At 50.1% G+C, this 22993-nt stretch overlaps 7 protein-coding genes across 7 annotated transcripts; 2 read left to right on the forward strand and 5 right to left on the reverse strand.

Annotated features, from left to right (window-relative positions):
• Positions 1-414: 414 nt before the first annotated feature.
• Positions 415-5637, forward strand: IAR55_004635 (uncharacterized protein; the record flags this gene model as incomplete). The annotated part of the gene is made up of 14 exons (XM_066947732.1): positions 415-1198; positions 1270-1458; positions 1513-1673; positions 1740-1839; positions 1890-2101; positions 2163-2237; positions 2292-2477; positions 2545-2775; positions 2831-2941; positions 2999-3106; positions 3165-3293; positions 3360-5087; positions 5144-5546; positions 5609-5637. 14 exons carry the CDS (start codon positions 415-417, stop codon positions 5635-5637), a joined length of 4446 nt encoding a protein of 1481 aa, XP_066802146.1.
• Positions 5638-5887: 250 nt separating this feature from the next.
• On the reverse strand, positions 5888-6310 carry IAR55_004636 (uncharacterized protein; the record flags this gene model as incomplete). Its single annotated transcript, XM_066947733.1, has 1 exon — positions 5888-6310. The coding sequence occupies one exon, from the start codon at positions 6308-6310 to the stop codon at positions 5888-5890; it is 423 nt and encodes a 140-aa protein (XP_066802147.1).
• An 839-nt stretch (positions 6311-7149) lies between these two features.
• Positions 7150-9111, forward strand: IAR55_004637 (uncharacterized protein; the record flags this gene model as incomplete). The annotated part of the gene is made up of 10 exons (XM_066947734.1): positions 7150-7216; positions 7278-7358; positions 7490-7645; positions 7722-7794; positions 7882-7978; positions 8093-8249; positions 8347-8490; positions 8549-8716; positions 8781-8869; positions 8941-9111. 10 exons carry the CDS (start codon positions 7150-7152, stop codon positions 9109-9111), a joined length of 1203 nt encoding a protein of 400 aa, XP_066802148.1.
• A 399-nt stretch (positions 9112-9510) lies between these two features.
• Positions 9511-10920, reverse strand: IAR55_004638 (uncharacterized protein; the record flags this gene model as incomplete). The annotated part of the gene is made up of 1 exon (XM_066947735.1): positions 9511-10920. The coding sequence occupies one exon, from the start codon at positions 10918-10920 to the stop codon at positions 9511-9513; it is 1410 nt and encodes a 469-aa protein (XP_066802149.1).
• A 469-nt stretch (positions 10921-11389) lies between these two features.
• IAR55_004639 (uncharacterized protein) lies at positions 11390-14883 on the reverse strand (the record flags this gene model as incomplete). The annotated part of the gene is made up of 10 exons (XM_066947736.1): positions 11390-11677; positions 11736-12020; positions 12087-12362; positions 12420-12513; positions 12567-12682; positions 12737-13521; positions 13578-13649; positions 13703-14508; positions 14562-14715; positions 14781-14883. 10 exons carry the CDS (start codon positions 14881-14883, stop codon positions 11390-11392), a joined length of 2979 nt encoding a protein of 992 aa, XP_066802150.1.
• Positions 14884-15246: 363 nt separating this feature from the next.
• Positions 15247-17429, reverse strand: IAR55_004640 (uncharacterized protein; the record flags this gene model as incomplete). Its single annotated transcript, XM_066947737.1, has 13 exons — positions 15247-15431; positions 15486-15783; positions 15837-15941; positions 15997-16110; positions 16161-16239; positions 16298-16461; positions 16521-16595; positions 16657-16755; positions 16808-16815; positions 17028-17084; positions 17148-17167; positions 17257-17290; positions 17423-17429. The coding sequence occupies 13 exons, from the start codon at positions 17427-17429 to the stop codon at positions 15247-15249; spliced, it is 1245 nt and encodes a 414-aa protein (XP_066802151.1).
• A 3332-nt stretch (positions 17430-20761) lies between these two features.
• Positions 20762-22813, reverse strand: IAR55_004641 (uncharacterized protein; the record flags this gene model as incomplete). The annotated part of the gene is made up of 6 exons (XM_066947738.1): positions 20762-20848; positions 20914-20972; positions 21056-21227; positions 21293-21503; positions 21567-22247; positions 22314-22813. The coding sequence occupies 6 exons, from the start codon at positions 22811-22813 to the stop codon at positions 20762-20764; spliced, it is 1710 nt and encodes a 569-aa protein (XP_066802152.1).
• Between the last annotated feature and the right edge of the window lie 180 nt (positions 22814-22993).

Genomic DNA, 22993 nt, shown 5'->3' on the forward strand with positions numbered 1-22993 from the left:
CAGCCGTACGGTCATCCCCGTGGGGGTGGTGATCTGTTGATGTGTGTGACTCATGACCTAGTTTTCCAGCGACAACGTAGAAATCCCTTCGGCACAGAATTCTGAGAAAACTACCACTCCAGTTTTCCAGGTGACGCGTGTATTTTTGTGAGGTGATTTTCCGGTTCGAACATGAATTCTACACAATCATCTCGTCCATTTCGTTCGCAACTCTTTGTTCTGTCAGCTCCCCTCACTCTCTTCTGCTCTTGCTTGCTCTTCCTTGCTGGCCACTAGCCACTATCCACCGGCACTTCTTGTTGTCCCAGGCGTATCCAATCCTTGAATAAAAAAGAAGTCTCTGCATCTGTCTTGAAATCCTCTCGACCTCCCTCTCTCCCCCCTGATCTTGGTCGATCCCTGCACCTCCACTCAATGTCAGACGATGATTTCGGCGACGACTCATTCTTGGTGGACGATACTTTCTTGCGCGAGATAGACGACATTACAGCTTCAGCTCAAGCACAACCGGCCATTTCCCTTGCCACTGGCTTCGTCCGATCTACGTCTTTGGTCACGGGTGGTGGCAACAAGAATGCAGATCGTGGTTGGACGGGTATTCAACACAGTCACTCTGGAACCAGCGGCAACAATAGACCATTGATCAAACCTTCTCCTCGTCTTCAGTCAAAACAGAGCTCGACCAGATTCCCCAACAAGGGTCCTGGTTCTTCCAGCCGCCAGAGGACTCTACCTGCACCTCCGTCCTCAGACGACTACGATTCTCTCCCACTTCCCGTTGAATCGATAGCCGCTTTCGACTCCCTCACCTCTCGACCTGTTCCCACCGCATCCAAGCCGACATCATTGCGACAGAACTCCACGGTCGGTCAAGCCGTACCGTCATCCAGAATAGGAGGAAGTGGCAGTGGCAGTGGTGGAGGCTTTGCTCGATCAACTAGCGGAAGCTTTCTGCAAACTCATCTCAACTTCCGACGAGATAAACAGAGCACCAAGGGGAAAAGATGGGACCGGACAGAATTTGCCGAAAGTGGACGACGGATGGGCGCCGAGAAGGGCAAAGGGAAGGGGAGGGGAAAGAGTACGGCGAAGAGAAAAGGCAGAGATTGGGAGGAAGAGGAGGATGAGGAAGATTTGGAAGAAGATGACGATTGGGGAGATGTCATGGCACCTCCACCTAAGCCCTTTGTCGATCCTAGTGAGTCTACATAACTCTCGCTATCCGTAGTCGCTGGATGTAGGAACTCAATTGACCTTCCCACCTTATAGGTGCACCTTACGAACCACAACGGCATCTTCCCAATTCCGCTACAGTCAGCACCTATATCTATCCTACAAATCGCTCGAAACGTGACTACCAATACGAGATTGTACGCGCATGTTTCATGAACAATTGTCTCGTGGCCCTCCCCACTGGTCTGGGTAAGACGTTTGTAGCGGGTGTCGTCATGCTGAACTGTAAGCCTAGATAGTCCATTTCACTAAACTCTGCCAGCTGAAGAAGTTCCCTAGTTTACCGCTGGTTTCCGACTGGAAAAATCGTCTTTCTTGCTCCTACCCGTCCTCTGGTAAATCAACAGATCGAAGCATGTCAGCTGTCATGCGGAATCCCAAGCCAAGACGCTGCTGTGATGACCGGTCAGAGCGTCAGCGCAAAGGAGAGGGCTCGCTTGGTGAGACAGAATCATCTGACTTCGTCCTGGTTGCGACTGCACATGCTGACGGCACTGATGGAGTAGTGGGAGGAGAGACGGGTCTTCTACTGTACACCACAGACATTGGAGAACGACTTGAAAAAAGGATCTGTCGATCCAAGAGATATTGTCTTGGCCGTGTTCGGTGAGCTCGAGCCGTGGCCTGAGGGCTCACAATGAGCTGACGTTGTGAAGACGAGGCGCACAAAGCCTCTGGCTCATACGCCTATACCACGATTCTAGCGTACATCACCGCCCATCACCCCTATTTTCGAGTACTGGCACTCACAGCTACGCCGGGAGCCGATGTACCCAGAGTACAAGCTGTCGTTGATGCTTTGCACATATCCCGTATCGAGATTCGAGAAGCAGAGGCGCCTGACATCAAGAAGTACATGAATGAGAAGGTGAGGCTCACTCAATCTTGTCAAACGCTGCCACGGACACTGAAAGGGTATATGTCTTCAGCGAACCGAAAAACATTTCGTACAGATGGGCGACGTAATTGAAGGCTTCCGCGATCGATGGGCGGCTCTCATGAAGGTTGGCTGAGTTGTCACGTCAAAGTGCCATCACTGACGGTTTGTCGTGTCAAAGCCATTTGTTGCCAAGCTCGTGGAAAAGGATATTTTGACCGATCGGGACCTTGATATCAAGCGTCTTAGACCGTTTAGACTCACAGCGAAGCGGATGGAAATTGCCAAGGACAGGACATCGGGACTGAAATGGGCACTTGGTTCACTGCAATTCCTCGAGAAAATGGCGCGAGCCATGGGAAATCTGGTGAGCGGTCTCAAGTGGCCCTTCGACGGCTTGCGGATGCTGGCTGATGTTCGAGTGTGACGCATAGCTCGAATTCTCGATCGGCATGTTTCATACAACCCTTACCGAGATCGCAGGTGGGACTAATTCATCAGGCAAGAAATCCACCACAAAAGGGTCTGCCAACTCGGTTCGCAACAATTTTGAATTTCAGAAGCTTGTGCGAGATGTGGAGGTAGAAATGAACATGATCCGGATCGGCAAAGATGGCAAGAGCAAGGCTGATAAACACCCAAAAATGGTCAAGACGGTTGAGCTGGTGAGTTCTGTTACTTGATCATTGCGTGTCTGAGTCTTGCTGACGTCCACCACAGCTGCTAGCCCATTTCTCACAAGCTGAAGAGGAAGAGAAGTCACTTGGCCAGAAGAATGATACCAGAGCTATGGTCTTTTGCTCTTATCGAGATTGCGTCCTTGAGGTGGTCGTGAGTGCCGGGTCGTACATCTTCTCGCAGTCCCTGTTCTGATGACCGTCCTTGTAGGACATGTTGAACCAACATTCTGGCTTGTTGCGCGCGACTAAGTTCGTCGGTCAGTCTCAAGGTAAGCAAGAAGAGGACAAAGGCTTCAACCAGAAAGAACAGAAAAAGGTATACCTCGCCAGCCCACGAACCAATCCATCAGCTCACAGTCAAAATCGCTTCGCAGACTATCAATGAATTCAAAGACGGAAAATACAACATCCTTGTTGCTACCTCGATCGGTGAAGAGGGTTTGGATATCGGAGAAGTTGATTTCGTTGTCATATATGACATGCCCAAGCAATCGATCAAGCTTGTCCGTGTCACGCTCAACATCAATCATGGAACGTCCTCGCTGACAAAATTTCACCATTCCTCACAGCTGCAACGCGTCGGTCGTACAGGTCGTAAACGAGACGGCAAAGTCCACGTGCTCATGTCTGAAGGCAGAGAGGACGCGAATTGGGACTCTGCTCAACAGACTCATCGGGAGATCCAGGAAGAGATCCTGCATTCCCGAAACTTGGAGCTTTTTGAGGATGTCGAACCGCTACTACCGGACGGAACGCTGCCGGAATGTATAGAGCAAGAGATGGAGATTGATCCGTGGGATCCCGAGGACAAGAAATTCAAAAAGACTCTTGCGGAAGCAGAGAGGATGGTCAGAAAAGCGAAGGAGAAGGAAATGGGCATACGAAAGGGTACGACAAAAACGAAGGGAGGAAAGACCGCAGCAGATAAGACAGCCATTATAGGGAGGCGGCATGAAGTACCGGAAGGTGCCGAAGGGTTCAAGAGTGTCGCAGAGCTTTTGAGAGGGGCAGGGAAACTGAGTGGAGATCTCGATCTTGACGCAGAGGATGAGGAAGACGAGGAGGAACTCGATGAACGGCCCAAGAAGAAAGGTAAAGGGAAAACTGTACTGAGCAACGGCAAGGGGAAGAAGCGAGGAAAGGAACCTTCGCCTATTAGATCGGAGTCAAGTAAGGATGAGGGACTCGATGATCTCGAGTCGTTCTTCGCCAAGACCGACAGCCGAGATATTGCGCATGCTTCGACGAAGACAAAGAAAGCTGTCGCCTCTACCACAAAATGCGCACGAAAAACTTCTTTGAGCGGCAGCAACAGCAAGGACCCGACATTCGGATCCGATCTGGACCTCAGAGAGAACGCGTGTGCTGGCTCTGACGGTCTTGAAACCCATACGCGCAAGAGAAAACAGGCGAGCTCGAAGGTCAAACCTAGCAAAGCGGACCTCAAGCGACACAAGGCAGAAGAAGAGCAAGCCGCGTTAGATAAATCAGCTTTGGACTTTTTTCACACTGAAGGTCCCCTTCGACGAGGAATGGATAGGCCTCCTTCACCAATCACGATCACTCCACCTTCTTCGCTCGAACGACAAGATGGCGCAACTGTACCTGCCTCGCCCAATTCTGACAGTGCGACTGCCAGAGAGGGAAGAGGCGAATCCAAGTTGACACCCCGCACTGCTGCTATGGTTGGATTCAGCCAGATAGCACCGCTCGATCTGTCATGGGATCTGGATGACGATCACAACATGGGAGACGATATTGATCCAGCAATACATGCCGCAATGACTCCCGCAATCAAAGACAAATCGACAATGCCACCTCCACCACTTCCTTCTGTCCCGCGTAATCCGGCCTCCTCATCACCCTTCGCCAACGTTACGACGCAATTCCCGGTGAGAGGGCCGAGATTGGGCTTGAGACGACGACGACCGATCATCGTCTCCTCCGGAGGGAGAGATAGCGAGACCTCTCCAGTTGGGATTGACCACAGGAACGATGTTGATGATTCACCGTTCCGGGGTTTAAGACCGCCTGGTGCCATCGGGATTCGGAGCGCTGCGGTACAGAGCAATGAGCCTGAAATCGAGCCCGATTCGCCGGTCGTAGCTATGCGAAGAGGAAGAGTCGTACTTCCTAGTAGTTCTCCAGGGGAGGAGAGAGCAGCCACTCGGCACAGGGAGGGCAGGCGAGGAACCGATAGGCGGGAAAGGGATAGAAGACGTCGGAGGGGAAGGGACGATACTGCGAATGGCCAACCAACCAGGAGGAGCCGAGTGGTCGGGAAAGCAAACGAGTTTGTGAGCCGCAATTGTCCGTTCATGGGACTCAGAGCTTTTGCTAATGTGCCACCCAGCTTGACATGGACGCAGCACTGTCCGGATCCGACTCCGGCGATACTTCTGAACACTCCTCGTCTTCCATCGCGTCGTCATCTGACCTAAAGTTCGCCAACAACTTTCAACCTACCCAAGCGCCAAAGGGGTACAACCAACGGGCAGTTTACCTTGCAGGTCTGGGTACACAAGCACGAGGACATGGTCTGGAGTTCAAGCGCGACTTCGGTCAAGAGCGAGACGAGTTCTTGGCAAAAGCCAGACGACCAGTATACATAAGCGAGGATGAGGAGAGCGATGATGGCGGTCTGGCTGGTACTGGTGGACGTGCTCACGGCGGAAGAAGGACAGAATATGACAGTGATAATGAGTATGAATTAGGCAGTTTTGTTGTGGATGATGAAGAGGATGTGGGATTTGTTTGTGAGTGCCTCTCTCGTAGGGGCTCGTCCGGCGGGAAGCGTGCTGACGTCGATATTGTTCAGCCCAGAGTGATCCTCTGTCATTCTCATGAATGCGTCGGATCAAGGTTGCCTAAATGGGTATGGACGACAGCGAGAGACGAGCATTGTAGATATAAGACCCAAGATGTTGTTGACATGTACTGTATAACGATCAAGCGATGTCATCGATTATGTCTACCATCACATTGTCCAGTGAAAATCACATTGTCTCGTTCGGTGCAAATACGTCAAACTGCATCGTGTTCTCTACGCAGATCTCTTTCGATGCAGAACCAGACCCTCCCTCGCAAGAGGCTTGAATTACCCATCTGATGCTGAAGGCGCAAATCTGTTTCCAGTTCTCGGATCTTCGTAAAGCCTGTCCCACATCTTCAACAAAGCTCGTTCAACTCCGATACTGGCATCCAGTTCCTCCCAAAGGTTTCTAGGACAATGGTATTCCAGTGCCTCCTGAACAGAGACCGTCCGACCATCCACCGTCCCACCTGTCTCTTTGAACGATTCCAGCCATGTCTCCTTGTCACCCCTCGATCTCACTGAAGTCCTGTCTTTGAGGATGAGAGAGTCGTTCACTTCAGTACCATCAAATCTGCCCTCTTGATAGTGTAGTGTGATCTTTGTCTGAAACGACCCATCGGCATTCCTGGTCACAACAGATTTGTATACAAAACTAGGCTCGGCAAGCTCCCTGCCTGATGGAGGCAAGCTTCCCAAGTCAGGCATTGTGCAATGAAGGCGATTGAATCGCCAGTCAGTGGACGAGGGGTAAGAGAGAATGGGCTGCGATTAGGTGGCGATATGCGTGTCAATGGTCGTGATTATCGTATGTGACCTGGCTGTCTGTCGAAGTGTATATTGTCAAGCAGACTTGACAGCATCACGAGGGGGAAGGCGTCATGTATTTGGAGAATGTCCCATCAGAAGCCAACAATACCTCCCTTTGACTCGGTCGTCTCAAAGGAGGCAAGCAATCCTTGATCTTCTTAGACGACTCGACGTTCAGTCCAAACGCAAGGCCGCATCACGAACGGGTCAACGTAGGGCGCATCGCATAACGTCAGGGTCGCAAACTTATCAAGCGTAGGTACACTGTACTCGTACTCGTACTCGTTATCACCTCGTTGATTTTTAAGCTTAACCACAATTCCGATCGCACGCAGATCATCCAGTCTTACGTCCCTCCACATCGTCCAGCATGCTCGAATTTCCTTCCCCAGCCCGCCCAAGTCTACTTGATGTTTGTGGAGGTTCATCCCCTAACATTCCTCAGCTTCGGCATGAGACCGCGTGTTCGAGTAGTGCTGCTTCGAGTTTCGTCGTAAGCTGAACAGATCCGGTCCCCTCTTCCGTCTTCCCACCTTCCCCACCTCCCTCCACTCCCCTCCACCTCCACCAAGCGCCACCAGGAAGACCTCCACTATCGCTGATCAACCTCCTTGGCTCGCATCCCTATGTATATGTATATAGACAATAGACCGTTGGGCATGTATCAGAAGCCATGCTCAGACCGTCCACACAAATCGCTCACCTCACTAAACCTCACACACGAACGTACCGACAAGATGGTCAGAACACCGCTTCCTGCTTCGTCCAAGGACTTTACGCCTTCCGATCCCAATGACAGGAAGAGTGAGTGGCTAGCATCTCGTGTATGGACAGAGCTAATCGTATCGTAACACCTCCCTTCCAGCCATGATGGGTATCTTCCCACCAGTGTCCGAACCAAAGACAGAGCTGGGAAGGTACAGGATCTTGTCCCCTACTGCAGGCAGTGAGTCTGCGCTCACACTTCGCTTTTCTCCCCCTGCTTATGGCCTACTTATCTCTCGAAGAGGACTACATTGATTGAGATCACAAGCTGATCGCCGAATCATGGCCGGCTCCCCCCGTTCATTACACCAGTCCGAGTCTCACCCCTCTGTCTCGGTGCCATGTCAATCGGTGATCAATCGCACGGTTTCATGGCTTCTGCTCTCAACACCGAAGAGGCCTTCAAGTTCCTCGACTACTTCTACGAGGCAGGCGGCAACTTTATCGATACCGCAAATTTCTACCAAGGTGAGACCACGTTGTCAAAGTCAATCGAGCTCCTGGAATACAGCTGATTTACGGCTCTCTGGCTCTACGTATTCAGATGGTCAATCCGAGATGATCATCGGTGAATGGATTGAGAAGCGTGGACTTCGAGATGAAATTGTCCTTGCAACGTGAGTCCATTACCACTGTGATGCATCAAGGGATTCCTGTAGATCCTCTGCTTTTCCCGAAAATGGTCGATGCTGACCACGTCGTAGTAAATACACCGTCTTCCCACACGATAAGAAGGAAGGCAAATGGCAAGGTATCGGTGCCAACTACGCCGGAAATCACAAAAAAAGCCTCAAGCTCTCGGTATGTCTCCCTCGCAGTCCTGCCACATAACATCTTCTTCCGGTTGATGAGGCCATGACACCTTTCTCTAAAGCATCACAACAGACCTGATATCGTACTGCAACTGCACTTCAGGTCGAGGATTCCCTCAAAAAGCTTCGTACTGACTACATCGACCTCTTCTACGTTCATGTGTGGGACTACTCGACTGGCGTAGCCGAGGTGATGCAGAGTCTCAACGAACTAGTCAAGAGCGGTAAGGTGCTATATCTTGGAATTTCCGATACCCCCGGTAAGTCTTGTCCTCAAGGCCTATCCCTGCCTTCTTTCTGGCTATTACGCGATATCATAGTCCTCTTTCAGCTAATCGGACTCCTTGATCTGTCTAGCTTGGATCGTGGCTCAAGCCAATGATTATGCAAGGCAGCATGGTCTTGCCCAGTTTTCCGTCTATCAAGGTGCTTGGAGCCTGGCACAACGCGATATGGAGCGCGACATCATCCCCATGTGTCGTGCTTACGGAATGAGCATTGGTTGGTGCTCAACCACATTTTTGCTCTCATTCCGTACGGTACTGACACTCTGTCTCAGCTCCTTGGGCAGTCATGGGTCAAGGCAGATTTAAAACTCCTGAGCAGTTGAAAGAGAGGGCAAACAGCATGCGAGGGAGCAGGCCGCCTTCTGACGGCGACCTCAAGGCCGCGCAAGCTTTGAAAGAAGTCGCAGACGAGCTTGGTGGCGACGTCAGACTGCCCAACAGTGAGTCGGTCGGTACACATGTTGCAAAATGCCGTTCTCAGCAGTTGACATTGCGCCGCCGTAGTCGCGTTGGCTTGGGCCCGACAGACCATGACTGATTGTTATCCCATTATCGGCGGAACCAGTATCGAGAATCTCAAGTCCAACATTGAGGTGATTATTCTCTTTTACCTGTCGCGCTAGTCGTGTCATGACATGAACTGACGGAACGACGTATCCCCCAGGCTCTCAAGATCCACCTTACTGATGCTCAGATGGCGAAGCTCACCAACGCAGTCGATTTTGACTGGGGATTCCCGTACATGTTCGGGACCGATCCGCACTACCTTCCGGGCGGAGAGCCGAGGAACATCCTGGTCCAGGCCTCCAAGCTCAAATTTACTCAACTTGCGTGAGCAACAACCGTGCTCGGGGTTCGAGCAACGATTGCAGATTTGCAACAAGGTGTTGGCACGCAGGGAAACGTCCGAAGACTAGAATATTGAGCGAATGCAATGGGATTTCATCTCTCAATGTTCAACTTGAAACGCATCAACTTATTAAGCTCTGCATCTCAGTTTTATCCGCACAAGGCATCAGGTTGTATTTCAATTGACTTAACTACTGAGAGTGCTGATACGTACCTGGCTGCTCATGATTACGATTGTCACCACATCATACAGTGGTACCGCCGAAGCCCCACCGATGAGAATGCACCGCATTGCATTGCGTCTTCGTTCATTCTCAATTCGACTGCTCGTCGCTTGCAATGGAAGTGCTCAATATATCACCCCCACACACCTGCACCTGCACTATCACTCATCTCCCGATCTCTGGCGTCTACCCATCTTCCTATCATGATACCGCCACATTCGTTCGCAAGCCTTCTCCTTCAAAAGCTGCTTTTGCTGCTCCTCCAAGCGCGAAAGTGTCCTGTCTTCATCTATCGGCGCGAACGATATCTTCCCTGGTGGTGCGAATAGTCTTGCACGACGTCGACTTCTACCATGTCCACTTCTATCCCTGTTTCCAGCACTTTCTCGTTCTGTTTCGCCATCCCAAGTGAACCCACATCTCCTCAACCACCTTTCTGAAGATTCATCATCATACTGTTTTGACACTTTGATGATCGTAGACCAGGGTTCTCGTTCTTCCCCAAACGGACGTGATTGGCCAAAGATCTCGCACATTCGCTTACGGGAGAGTGAGAGGTCGATCTCCCTCGTACCTGATTTTGCTGAGCGATTCGAGCTTCTCCGAGGATTGGCAGACGATTCAGAGGTGGGAGCAGCTACGTGATTGGTATCAGTTCGTCGACCATCTGGACGACCTTCTGTTGTACGCTCTGCCGAATTGGCTCTGGTGGTTTGGTGAGGGTGGTTGGAAGTGCGTAACCATTCATCCACACTCGTCCTGGAGGCATTTCGGTCTGGAGACCGATCTCGATGGTATCGCCGACGATGGACATGATCATGCTTGCTGTCCGTTTTGAATCTTCCAAACGTCCTTTTAGCAGAGCTCGGAGCATTCTTCTCTGTCCTTTTTTTGAACAGATTGGACCAAAAGGACCCAATTTTTTTCGACCTCTTGCTCGAATATCCTTTCGAAGTATCATCTCCCGACCTCTTGCCATGTCTTATTGAACTCCATCTTCGATCTCCCCACCTATCCGTTGCATTGTCCTCATCTGCTTCCTCGGAGAAGCTCCTCTCCGTCTCGTCATTCCTTGTCCTCATACTTCTTTGACGTGACCCACCCCCAGCACCCTTCTGCTCGATCGACACACCTATCCCGAACGCTTTGGTCTCCAAATCCAGAGTCGCCCGAAGCTCCCTCTGCACAACGCTCCCCTTCCGTCCTTCCCACTCTTTCTTCCAAGTATGTTCGTATGTCTTGGACCTCCTGGACTCTCGTGCGAGCGTATTTGTTCTGGAGTGTATATCTGAGAGAGGGTCGAGTCCCAGACCTGCGAAAAGGAGCGAACGAGCGATCCTATCTGCTTCTCTGCTTTGTTTCTTCCGAACAAAGTCTGTCTCTGTGTCTGTATCGAATGACGAAGAGCGATGAGCACGGGACGGACGCCGTCGTCGACCTCGATGAGCATGAGGATCGGGACTCGAAATCTCTCGAGTGCGAGATGTTTGACGACCTCTGTGACGAGTGGCGGTAGTGCGATTGGAAGAAGGCCGTACTTCGAAGCCGAATACCCAGCGGATGTCTGGCATCGCGAGCGATGGTCTGGAAGGACGGCGATTTAGTGTCGGATTGAACTGACAATGGTGGGCAGCACAGGTAACGATATCGGTGTAAGCTTTTACAACAGGCTCGACTGTGTGAAGTAGGTGAATGCTCTTTGGCCCCAGGCATACAGTAAGTTAGCACCGTCTTGACCCTCTGATACTGTATTTGGTGGAACACATCCGACCGATCGTCACACCACCGATGTCCAGAAACATGTAGCCTTTTGAGACTGATGGAAATGAAAGGGAGAAATCGATCTCTGCCATCGGCGCAAAAAGGAGAGTTCCGTCAGAGAGACCCACAGTCAAGGATGGTCGTCAGTGCAATACCGATCAGGCGTCAGTGTCTAATGTACAATATATGCATATCAAGAGGATTCGAACAGAACAAAAACCCAACCTAATAAGAAATCGGACCGACTGCCGTCCACCAAGACTCCGAAGCGTGAACACCCTAATCTGCCAGCCTCCTGATTGTTCTTCTCTCCCGTTCGCCTACAATCTTGACCAAGCCTTCATCCGTCATCGATTTGACAACCTCCGCAAACTCTGCATGATCAACGGGCACCGTCGATTGCTGTTCGAGTCCCTTGATAGCTGCAGACCATCGGAGACCCGATCGACCTGCTCCGTCTACCAAGGCGAGGATTTCCCGTTTGATATCCCCTCTCAATCGACGGGCAGCAGAACCGGCTCCTGTATTGATCAGGTCAAGATCGATCTGACCAGTAAGAGGGTCGGTCTATGCAAATGTTTACATTCAGTTTTGGTAATTGAACTAGCAGACCCGGCGGACTCACGGCACTCTCCCTAAGGGCAGATTTGATCAATCGCTGGGCCTCGAGCACATCCCTCAACTCGACTCTATCGGAAAATCTCATCCTGGCATGAGCCTCGGATAATCGGATCATGCTCTCCAGCTGCCTTGTCGTTGCAGTGATCCTTTTCTCCTGGGTGCGAGAATCGATACCCGCTTTTCGCATCTCCACATAGGCCTGGACGAGGGCTTGCGAAGCATCTTCGGTAAGGACGGGATTGATCTTGGCTCGCGCGTACGTAATATATGCTGAGAGAGTGTCAAGAGGCTGCGAACAACGAAAACACGTCAGCAGTCGTCACTCCATGCTGAGATCCATCTCGTCGTAACTGACAATGATGTCTTCTCCAGCCGTGTCCGGCCTGTCTTCCAGATAGAGACCAACGAGATGCTTCGCCAACCTCCTATCATTCATCTCATCTACTTTGTCCAAGACGAGGTATAGCAAGTCGAATCTCGAGATCAACGTTGGCGGCAGATCGATGTTGGCGGGGATGGGCAACTTGGGATCGTAGCGGGAGTTGATTGGGTTGGCAGCAGCAAGGATGGACGTTCGTGCATTCAGCGTTGTGATGATACCAGCCTTAGCAATAGATACAGTTTGTTGTTCCTGAGCATTAGACTATCGGTTAGATGTGATCCGATTCGAGTTGTACTTTCAGCTTACCATGACTTCGTGAAGGACACTTCGGGTCGCGTCGCTCATCTTGTCAAACTCGTCGATACAGCAGACACCACCATCAGAAAGTACCAAAGCACCACTATAAGACGCGTCAGGTTTACTGTGTCTCGCGTCGACGGTGTAGATGCTCACCTTTCCAGCACCAGTTGTTTGGAGTCAGGGTCTCGCGTAACATATGCTGTCAGACCGACGGCAGAAGAGCCTTTTCCAGAAGTATAGACTCCTCGCGGAGCGATCTTGTGCACGTACTGAGTTGCGTGATTTGTCAATGCCGTTCAGCGGAGCTGCTGGAGCAAACTTACTTGCAAGATTTGACTTTTACTCGTACCGGGATCACCGACCATAAGGACGTTGATGTCTCCTCTGTATCTCGGGCCGCCACCACCGCCACCACGAGCAATGCTCTTGTTTGTACCTCCGAAGAGCTGAAGCAAGATACCCTTTTTAACATCTTCCAGCTCATAGATTGATGGTGCCATTGACCTTGCCAGGATGTCGTACACCTCCGGATTTCTCGAAAGCTCGAGTAACTTCTGCTCCATCTCGGCGGAAGCAGTGAAAGCGGGTGGTTCGTCTTGAGAATCTTCCTCCATCGCGTTGACATCCGGTCTAGCGAGAAGCTCGTCCTCGTCGTCTTCCCCGCCGACACCGACACCTGGAGGTCTACCCTCTCCACCTCGAGTCGAGGGGTCGAAACCCATTCTTCCAGTGTTGGTTCGCTTGATGTGGACTACGTCAAGATAGGTCTTGAAGAGACTCTTGATACTTCTTTGACGCGGGTTGACTCGGACCGGGATGGACCTGAAAATACCAGTGATGATGACTCGGTCACCAGGTTTGACAAGATCGACTAGCTCGTCATAGACGCAGAGCGAAACAGTATGCGGGGTTTGTCCATCGGGTACAGCATCGGGAGTTTCTTGAAGTCGTATGACTTGCTTGTCGGTGAACTCTGATCGGTTGTGAATGAGAGACATCGTGCCCTTGAGGCCACACTGATCTCGCGGACATTGTTCGGGCTCGCTGATTCTTCCTCGGTCAATTTCAGCTTGAACAGTATGCTGACAAACCATGCACCGGAAGAAAGCTACGACATCCTGATCAGCTGAATTTATACGACTAAATCGAGGTTCAAGGACTCACCCGAAGTCATGTCGGGGATGACAGGGGTAGCACGAATGACAAGACCTTTAACCGAGACTAGCTTGTCGGTATCTGCGAGTTGTCCATTCAGCTCGATTGCGCCGAATTGAAGAACCCGTACCCACCTCCCGGGTTCAAGTCCCTCATGTTTACCGTCCTCTCGCCTCCGAACGGTCTAACCTTGAAAACTCTCGCTTCCACATCTTTGATTTCCTCTTCCAACACCCTCAAGTCAAGTTCCTGAATCACACCATCCGCAAATTTATTCCTTGCATGTTCCAACTCCTCCTCCCCCATCTCGATCATTACGTCCCTCAACACTTGATCCATGATAGGGATGACCTCCTGAGGATAGTTGGTGAGTTGATGATAGAGCTTCTTGGTAGGTGGATACGAGAGAAGGTTGAAGGCATCGAGGTTGAGGTTCGTCTCTCCAGTCAATCGGAGGCGACGCAGATATGATTCGTACAATGGGATCTCAGCTTTGCTGGAAGGAAGGTTATCGTACAATGGCATGGATGGGGGAGCGATACCACCGGATTCGACGATACTTTTCGATTGACTGGCGTTGTAGGCGGCTCGATACTTGGGCTTAAAACCCCTCAGGAAGTCACGGAACAGATTCATAGATTCTTGAAGAGAGATGGTCGTACCCCAGATGAATTTGACCATACCGCCGTCTTCGCCCTCACCCATTCCTACATCTTGGGAAGGAGCGACCGCTGACAGTGTAGGAGCGGATGACCCTTGAGCCCGAGGAGTGGTGGGATTGGCATTGTCTGTGTTATCAGTCTGACCAGAAGGCGACGAAGCGCGTAGAGGGTCAAGGGACTGAGGTTGAGCTGTTCGACGAGCAAGAGAGGGGGAGGACATGGGGAAGGAGGAGTGGATGTCACCGCGACGGGGTCGGCGAGGAGTGGATCCCCCAGATCTGTGTCAAAGATGTCAGCTGTCAAACTTCGATTACTGGATAGCTGGACATACGCTGGGAAGAATAACGGTGTCTCCCCCCTGATCCTTCTCAACCTGTCCGTGCTTGGCGCATCGCTCCCCAATCCTGAAGGCGCCCGCCGACCAGCAGTGGACGAAGGATGGGGCGACGATGTAGGAAAATGTAGAGGTGAAGAGGATCCGGGAGCTGATACGAACACATACAGGTGAGCGTCTTACATCGATGTCATGTCGATGTCAGATCATACTCACGAGCGTTGGCACGGTTGCGAAGTTGAGATGTTCTGGGCGTTCCAGCCACTGATGAGGAAGGGAAATTGAGGGGCGAGGAGGATCGGGGGTTGGGAGTGGACATCTTGCCTGCACAGCTGGGAAGTCCAGTATCTCAAGCGAACGGTACAGGTATGGGTAGAAACGGTAAGAAAAGCAATCAGTCCAAGAGGATGTGGGCTGATCTGGGAAATGAGAGATTGAGGGAAAATGCGCATCTCAACTGAAGAGAACGCGTCCGGATCGAAAATGGTGGCGCGACGCGTTTGGCGAGAACATGGAATCACACGTCACATTTTAACCTGGAATCGGCTTATCACTCGAGATGCGCATCTCTCTACTTTCTCTCTCCCATATATGTATATACATATATATATACACTGGTGATAGCACGTCGGTCAAGCGGCGAGATCCAAGTCAGTACCCAGACATGCCAGGCGCGATCTCTCTAGAGGGAGGCCTTGTTCTTCAACTCTCCCTTGACAGCTTTTGACATGCTCTCTGCAAAGTACTGGATGTTGTGTTCGTTCAGGCCTGCCATCGAGATTCGACCGTCCTTGGTCATATACACATGTGCGTGTTCGGCCAAGTCACCGACTTGTTCAGGCGTCAATCCGGTGAACGAGAACATGCCTGCGCATGGAATATCAGCTTTTCAAGGTCATGCGTACAAAGTTGGAAACTGACCGATCTGAGACTTGATGTGTCCCCATTCGCCAGGCGTCTTGAGCTCTACAAGGAGATCATACAGTCTCTCACGCATGTCAATGATTCGGGTGGCCATTTTCTTCACTTCCGCTAACCATTGCTCGTAGAGTTCTGGCGAGCCGAGGATCGTGGCGACGATTTGGGCGCCGTGGATGGGGGGACTAGAGTAAAGAGGTCGAATGACTCGCTTGACTTGAGAAAGTATTCGTTCCTTCTCGTCGGGCGATGACACGACTATTGAGAAGGTGCCAGCTCGCTCAGCATACAGACCCAAGTTCTACCGCAAACCATCAGCTCTGTCCGCCCAATTGAATGGTGGAAAACGCATACCTTGGCGAAAGATTGACAAAGGATAATCTGGTGGCCTTGTTCGACAAAGTATCGGACAGCGAAAGCGTCACGGATGATATCTCCAGAGGCGAAACCTTGATATGCCTGCCAATGTGTCAGACAACAAACCTGAAGCAGGTCAGGATCGGATTGAGCTCACCATGTCAAACAACGCAACATGCTTTCTCGCTTTGACTATTTCGCTCAATTCCTTCCATTGGTCCTGGGTGGGGTCGATACCTGTGGGATTTTGGGCGCAGGCGTGGAGCAAGATCTGCATACAAAGTCAGTCGGATGCCAAGTAGTCTTTAGTGGGACACTCACGATGGATCCAGACTCTGCGTTCTCAATGTCTTCCTTCATTCCAGCAAAGTCCAATCCGATTGTTTTCTTGTCGAAATACCTAAATGTCACTGAGTCAGCGAAAAGTCAATGTTTCCAGACACTGTGCGTTGACTCACCTATACCGTTGTACCTTGATGCCAACTTGCTCGGCGACGGGAACATGGTTACCCCAAGTAGGGTCCGGGAGGTAGATGACCTTGGGACCGCTGTAGAACATGGACAGGAATCCTGTAGCGATTCGGAGAGCACCAGTACCAGAGATGGATTGAGAAACTGCGATCTAATCCCAAATCGTCAGCAAATCCGAACCATCTTGTTCAGCAGTAAATTGTAAATCACTCTTCCTTCTTGCAAGGGTTTTGAGTTCTTGCCGTATGCCAATTCAGAAGCAAGCGTAGTAAAGTCGCCAGCACCCTGCGTAACGTACACAGTCAGCAGAAGATGACTCACAGCACACCGCACACAAATCACTCACGGTGATAGGAAGATATTCCTTGTCCAGCTTCTTTTGGTGAAGAATATCCTCCGCTTTCAACACTGACTCAAGGATGTAAGGCTTGCCTTCCTCGTCACGCTGTAGACAAAATGTCAGCCACCAGACCGATCGGTCTCCTTTCTGGACTCACGTAGGCGCCTATATCATTAGAAATGATATCCATACACAAAGGGTGGGAATAGACAAGGGCATCATCCGATCCGAAACAGATACCAGGAGTGCGGTGCATGCCATGAAGGGAGATAGGAATAGGGCGACGAGTTTAGCGAAGCCGAGCGGTAAAGAGGGGAAAGAGCCATGCAATGGTGTTAGCTCCCAAGATTGGATGACTTGGATAATCGTAGACGCACCGACACCCAAGTTGACCTTGTTTTTCGCAGTGTCCTTTTTGAACGCATCAGTGACACCTGTGTTATGCCCGGAGATCAGCCCATCGATAGCAGGGAGACGGTAATGATTTCCAAACATACCCAGGATAGGGTCGGGCGGTCTATACATAAACATGGAGTTGTGAGCTCTCGCACAGACAGGCAACATGATGCAAGCTGCCGCTCTCTTGCTTAGTCACGGAATACTCACCCTTGAGGGATACCGCCCCAGAAATCAGTGAAAGCTGCGTTGACGAAGGAACGTGTCAGCAGATTCGTGACAAGATCGTCAGGCCAAAGGGTAGCACTGGCTGATTGCCTCGCGTTGAGACCGACGAGCTAGTGTGATGGGTTTACTAAATAAGCGGGCCACTCACAGCTCATTGTGTTGGGGTTGAGTGAGTATATGTGAAGTATGGTAAGCTATGAGAGATGTGTTGACTCTGTCTACAATATAGGTGAGAAGCGAGGGCGTAAACTCGAGTCGGTTGTCCGGTTGTGAGGACCGGTTAACTCGCTCGACTCAGCATGCGTTACGTAATAAGCGACCGTTGATCCCAAACTCCTTGATATTGTGGCCTTCTTGCCACCAAAATTGATGGATGCTCCTCCAAGTAATATGACATCATGGATCATCATCATTTTGAAGCCATCTTGACAGCCTTCACAACCTATGCCTTCCAGCTGCAGAATGGAATGGCCATCATTATGAACACCTTTGATCTTTGAAACCTCTGTGTATAGGGCGCTGTTCCCTGAATGGAGAATTTTTTGAAGGCATATAATTGACCCGTTTTTGCTCACCATTGTAGGAAAGTTTCTCTGGGTATTGTTCTATCCAACATGTATACAACATCAATCTTGGTTTTTTGCCCTCCAATTCTGGCTGGAAAGCGCAAGAAGCCCTGCATTTGCACATTATATGTGAGTTGTTGCTCTTCAAGAACAGGCACGGTTATGATGAATTGTGTTTGTCAGGATATTCATCATGCGTCTACAGCCTGCATCATGGACGGCCACAGCAACCTCAACAGCTCTACCAGCTCAAACGGTCCCACTAGTGACTCCAGCACTGGAGGCACTGTCTCTGCAGCTGCAACCCACAATCCTCAGAATCCCCTTCCTGGCAGTGCAATTCTCACTACTTCTGATTCATTGAGTCCTGACACAGTCAATGCTTTCATCACAGAACATTGGTCCTCCACCAGAAATGGGTCTGCTATGTTCTGCCGTCCACCCCCTGACAATCAAAATGTCTTGACCTATGTCACTGAAGTGAAAGCAATTGAAGACCGTACAGACAAATACAGGCCTAGTAGGATTGCATTTGTTCCACAGTTTGGGAATGCCAGAGATGATGCAACATTCACAAAGCCTCTCAAAACAAAAGATGAGTATGCAAAATTAGTGGATCTAAATGCCATAAAGTCAGAGATATCAACAATCATGGGAACAAGACACATGACACTGGAAACTGCAAGCGATTTCTGTCATGCAGCATTGACACTAAATTTGAAAGATGCACAAGCAATGGATCTCGAAGTGTACTGTGGCAATGAGCAGCGGAAATGCCCTTTTCGCCGTCAAGGAGAGTCTTTTTACTCGGATGATGATGATTCTGTTGTTTCTGATCAAACAATTGAATCATTGGGTCATGACTCTGTGGAGGGCAATAGTGACAACTCTCAAGCCCCTGACTTGTGATGCAATCATTTGTGGAACAACAACATCCTCACAGTGTAGTATTTGACAGTGCTGGCCAACTAAAGCTGTCATATTCCACATTGAGCACCATGTTTTCTCCCACATTGAGGACATTCATTGCATTTGGTGTTGATGTTGCGCTGGACCTGCAAAAAGATGCATATGAATAATACATGTTTTTGGGTGCTGCCATGCAGAAGCAGACAACTGTTTCACGCTGTTCAGGCCATCTTGGCTTTTGATCCTTACTGTGCAACCAAATTACAACTGTTGCTCCTTTGAGATGATAGAAGGCACAATTGCACCATGGTTGAGACATCATCCACTTACTATGCCTCAGCATATAAGCGCCTATAAGAACAGCTGGCATTCCTTCATGTGTACCAGCTTGCTCAATCACTGATCTAGTACTAGCTCTGCTTTCAAACAAAGCCCTTTACAACTAAGAAAATACCAGGGTGAGTAACACCTGCAGACACTGCAGCAACAGTGCTTAAGCCTTGCTCTACCACATAGATCTGTGGCAGTTGCAATGACCAACACTGCTGCCTCACAAAGCAATGGTGATGAACACCCAGAAAGTAGTGGGCACATCTCTTCAGAGGATCCACTCCAGCGAGGGCAGTTGTCTTTTCATAGAACAGTCAAATGGGACTCCCTGAATCCCACTTTTTCACTATACACTGCATGCACCACAAGGATTGCTGCTCCATGCAGGAGATCAAGCCAAGCCTCAGCAATGGACACGCAGTGCCTATGATGACCTGAACTCAAGGCTGGACTCCAAAAAGCTCAGCAAAAATCAAGAATGGGCATCCAGAGCTCCATCTGACTCCATGGATGAAGATGAGAAGCAGGAAAAGCAGCAGCTGTTGGAGAAAGAATGGTTTTCAGATGTGAACACAGAGATTGCCAAATGAGAGGATGAGAGGGATGACACGTGCCAATTGGCTTCAATGTAAATCTCATGATAGGTGCATGTGTTTGGCAAAGAATTGTATCTGTAGTTTTCTGCAATCACAGTCAGGAGGGAAATTGTCAAAAGAATATGCAGTCATGCAGCTTTGGTCTTGTACACCTCAATTTAGTCTGGTTGTATATATGTGTCACGATTGTTAACCAGTAAGGCCAACTCCCAACAAAGTTCCCAGGAGTTTGACAAACAATTGAACAAAACGGCATTCATCAGAGAAAGAACCAAAACGTCAGCAAACTTATCAACCGTATTCACCACATACGGTAAATACACAAATTGTTCAGCCACTCGAGGTTTCTTTCTACATCCGGCAAAAATGTCGCTACACATGCAAGGTTTGGCGAACTTGTGTGAAGAAAGGCATATATACATGAACGTAGTAAAAGGAGAAAGGAGTTCCCCGTCGATTCTAGATTTTTGTCCTACCGTAGTACCTTTGAATATTATCATCTTGAATAACCTTGATACATCGACCAACATTTACTTGGCTGTTCTTGACAGTGAACCCTCAAGTTAGAACACGATTCAGCCCAAGTCTCACCAACATTGCACCAACATTGCACCAACATTGCGTATGTCCCAAGTCGAGAGCACATCAGCGATAGTAGGCTTTTCATTGTTTGCCTTGTAAGCTGAACAACGGATATCCCCGTTGGTCGGTGTAGTCCCGTGACAATATGCCCTTTTTCTTCCACAGGCAGTTATCAGTGATTGCAATCAGAAAAGAACACCTAGTAGCTGCAAAGTGGTGTGAATCATGATTTGGTTGCCATCCCCACTCACGGACCTTGCATAGTTAGCTGCAGATATTGTTGGACAAGATAGCTCAATAACTCCGACTTTGGAGCTCAGCTCAGGACTATTTGGTGACCTGCACAGGAACGGTCGGTTTTGAGATAGACCACTGTTGCGCAACAGCCACTTTTGCTCATCTCATTGGCAGTGGCACCTGCAGTCTTATGCGACAGTAGCGACGGACGTGAGGTTGTGGATCCTGTTATTTAGATACATCACAATGTCCCTGTTGGTATACAATTCATCCGAATCCGTAGTCGCCCCAAGAGCCGTTGCTCCACCTCGTAACGGGATCTGAGAAGTCAAGCGAAGATCCATTCGCGATGTACTGTCACGAAGATATCTTGGTCAACACGCCACCTGACACATGCGTGACGACTCGTTGGTACTCACCGCTAGACGGAAATAGTGATTAACCCCTTCCGCGAGATATAAAGACGAGAGATCAAGAGCTGAAAGTCAAAGTCGTCAGATCATGATGTCCTGCTCGACAACAAAACATTGAGAGTTCACGGACAAATGCTAGGCAACTCACTGTCGTTGGGATAATTCGAGAAATACTGGATGTCGTCGATGAGCATCGAATAGCTCGAGACGTTGTACACCTTGTCGATGTCTGCAATCGGACTGAATTGAAGGAGGTCGGATGACGTGGTATTGGCGAAGAAAATTGGTACGAGTGTGCCAGCGTTCGCGTCTCCTAGCAACTGCCGGGCCATTGTCAGCTTCGTACTCTCTCAAGTGGCTAAGGGCGGGATCGTGAAAAGCTCACCGATGCTGTTTGCTCAATGATACCGGCCCAGCCCCAACGACCTACTCCATCAAGGAAAAGACCTAGCATGAACGCTTGGAAGAATAAACTGATGCGATTGGGAAGACTAAGAACGGGTATGGCGATGAGAGCCAGCAGGTAATGATGTACTCTGAGCGTGTAGCCGGGTATGAAAGCGAGAATGATGAGGATCGGAACCAACGGTAGATACCTTGTGATATTCATTTGTCAGACATTTGCTCAACTGAAGGTCTGTTTACACCAGAAGACTCACCTTATAAGGTAATAGCGTAAGAAGCCCAGCTTCCTCATCTCCCAAGCTTGGACCAAAGCGATGATGACCACGATCACAACGATGATTGTCAGAGCGGTCACTCCAGCAGGATCAAGAGCATCGTAACCGAGTCTGGAGATCGGTAATCTCGCGAAGATAGTCGAAGATTCTATGCCTATCCAATATCCCGCACCTTGCCAGAAAGCTTGTTCGAGAGCCAGATCCTTGAATCCCTGCATGGTGGTTCGGAATGATATCTTCCAAGCCCAATATCCCGTTACCAACACTGGTACCAGTCTCGCAAAGATTTGTTCCCAGTTTGGTGGGTAGGACGGCGCATCGCTGAAAAGGACTATCTGGAAATAGCCCATGACCAGAAGGATGGTGAAAAGTAGAGGCTGAGGCGGACGTAACAGTACCGTGGTGATGGACAAACAAAATGCGTTGAAGCCGGTCATGATGTAGTGAATATCCAAACATCCAGTTGAGGGCAGAGAAGAAAGTCTAAACGCCCCGGGATAAAAAGGCTGGAATGCGGTCGATTGAAGACCATGCGAGTCGGACGAGACGAAGTCTGAGAACCCAAAACGATATGGTAAAGCGTGAAAAGTAACGCAACCGCCTAGTGTCGGCGAGATGAGAGACGAATGTATCGCCGAAGCACAGACCCATGAGTCGGCACTAGCGATGAGATGATCATGATGATGATCAGTAAGACGCCGATCCTGATAATCTGATGAAACTCACCGGTATGTTCTTTGCCCATCTCCTCCACCTACAATCAAGGGCACCCTGTCGACCTTCTCGTCCCCTATCCAACGAGGATTTCCCAATGTCGTCTCCTTACATCCCCCCATACATCGGAACTCCTTTCCATCTATCCCAGTCAGATCTTCTACACAATCTGTACCATTGACTCCGCACGTATCGGGCGGCCAGTCATCCCATGGTGAAGCAGTGCAAGATATCATAGACGGAGAAGAAGGGAGGTAATATTGCTGGCGGATGAGAAGAATGACGATTGTGAGCCATATGACCAGAAAGGGGTAAAGACCCGAGGGGAAGACGAATCGCGAAGAGAGACCATCCAGCTTGGTGGAATGAGATCGACGCCCGGCGGTGACCGAGACCGAGCAAGACGCCTGAGGAAGCGGTAAAGGCGACGTGGGACTAGAAGGGCCAAGGATCGTTTGGGTCAGAGCACGAGCTCGTCGATACATGGGCCGGAGGCGAGGAGGCAGCGCCATTCTGGTGAGGACTACCGTAGACGAAGCATCGGACGAAGCTAGCAATCGACCCGAGAGGTTGTAGACGTATTGGACGCTTGAATGGAGTTGTTCACTGCATAAGAGAAGACGGTCGGTCAGGGACTGAAGTGTGATCAAGGAGTTGTGAAAGCCTGAGACTGTCCAGACATGACCGTCCAG

The sequence above is a fragment of the Kwoniella newhampshirensis genome, chromosome 8 (assembly GCF_039105145.1).
Source record: "Kwoniella newhampshirensis strain CBS 13917 chromosome 8, whole genome shotgun sequence".
Taxonomy (NCBI): domain Eukaryota; kingdom Fungi; phylum Basidiomycota; class Tremellomycetes; order Tremellales; family Cryptococcaceae; genus Kwoniella; species Kwoniella newhampshirensis.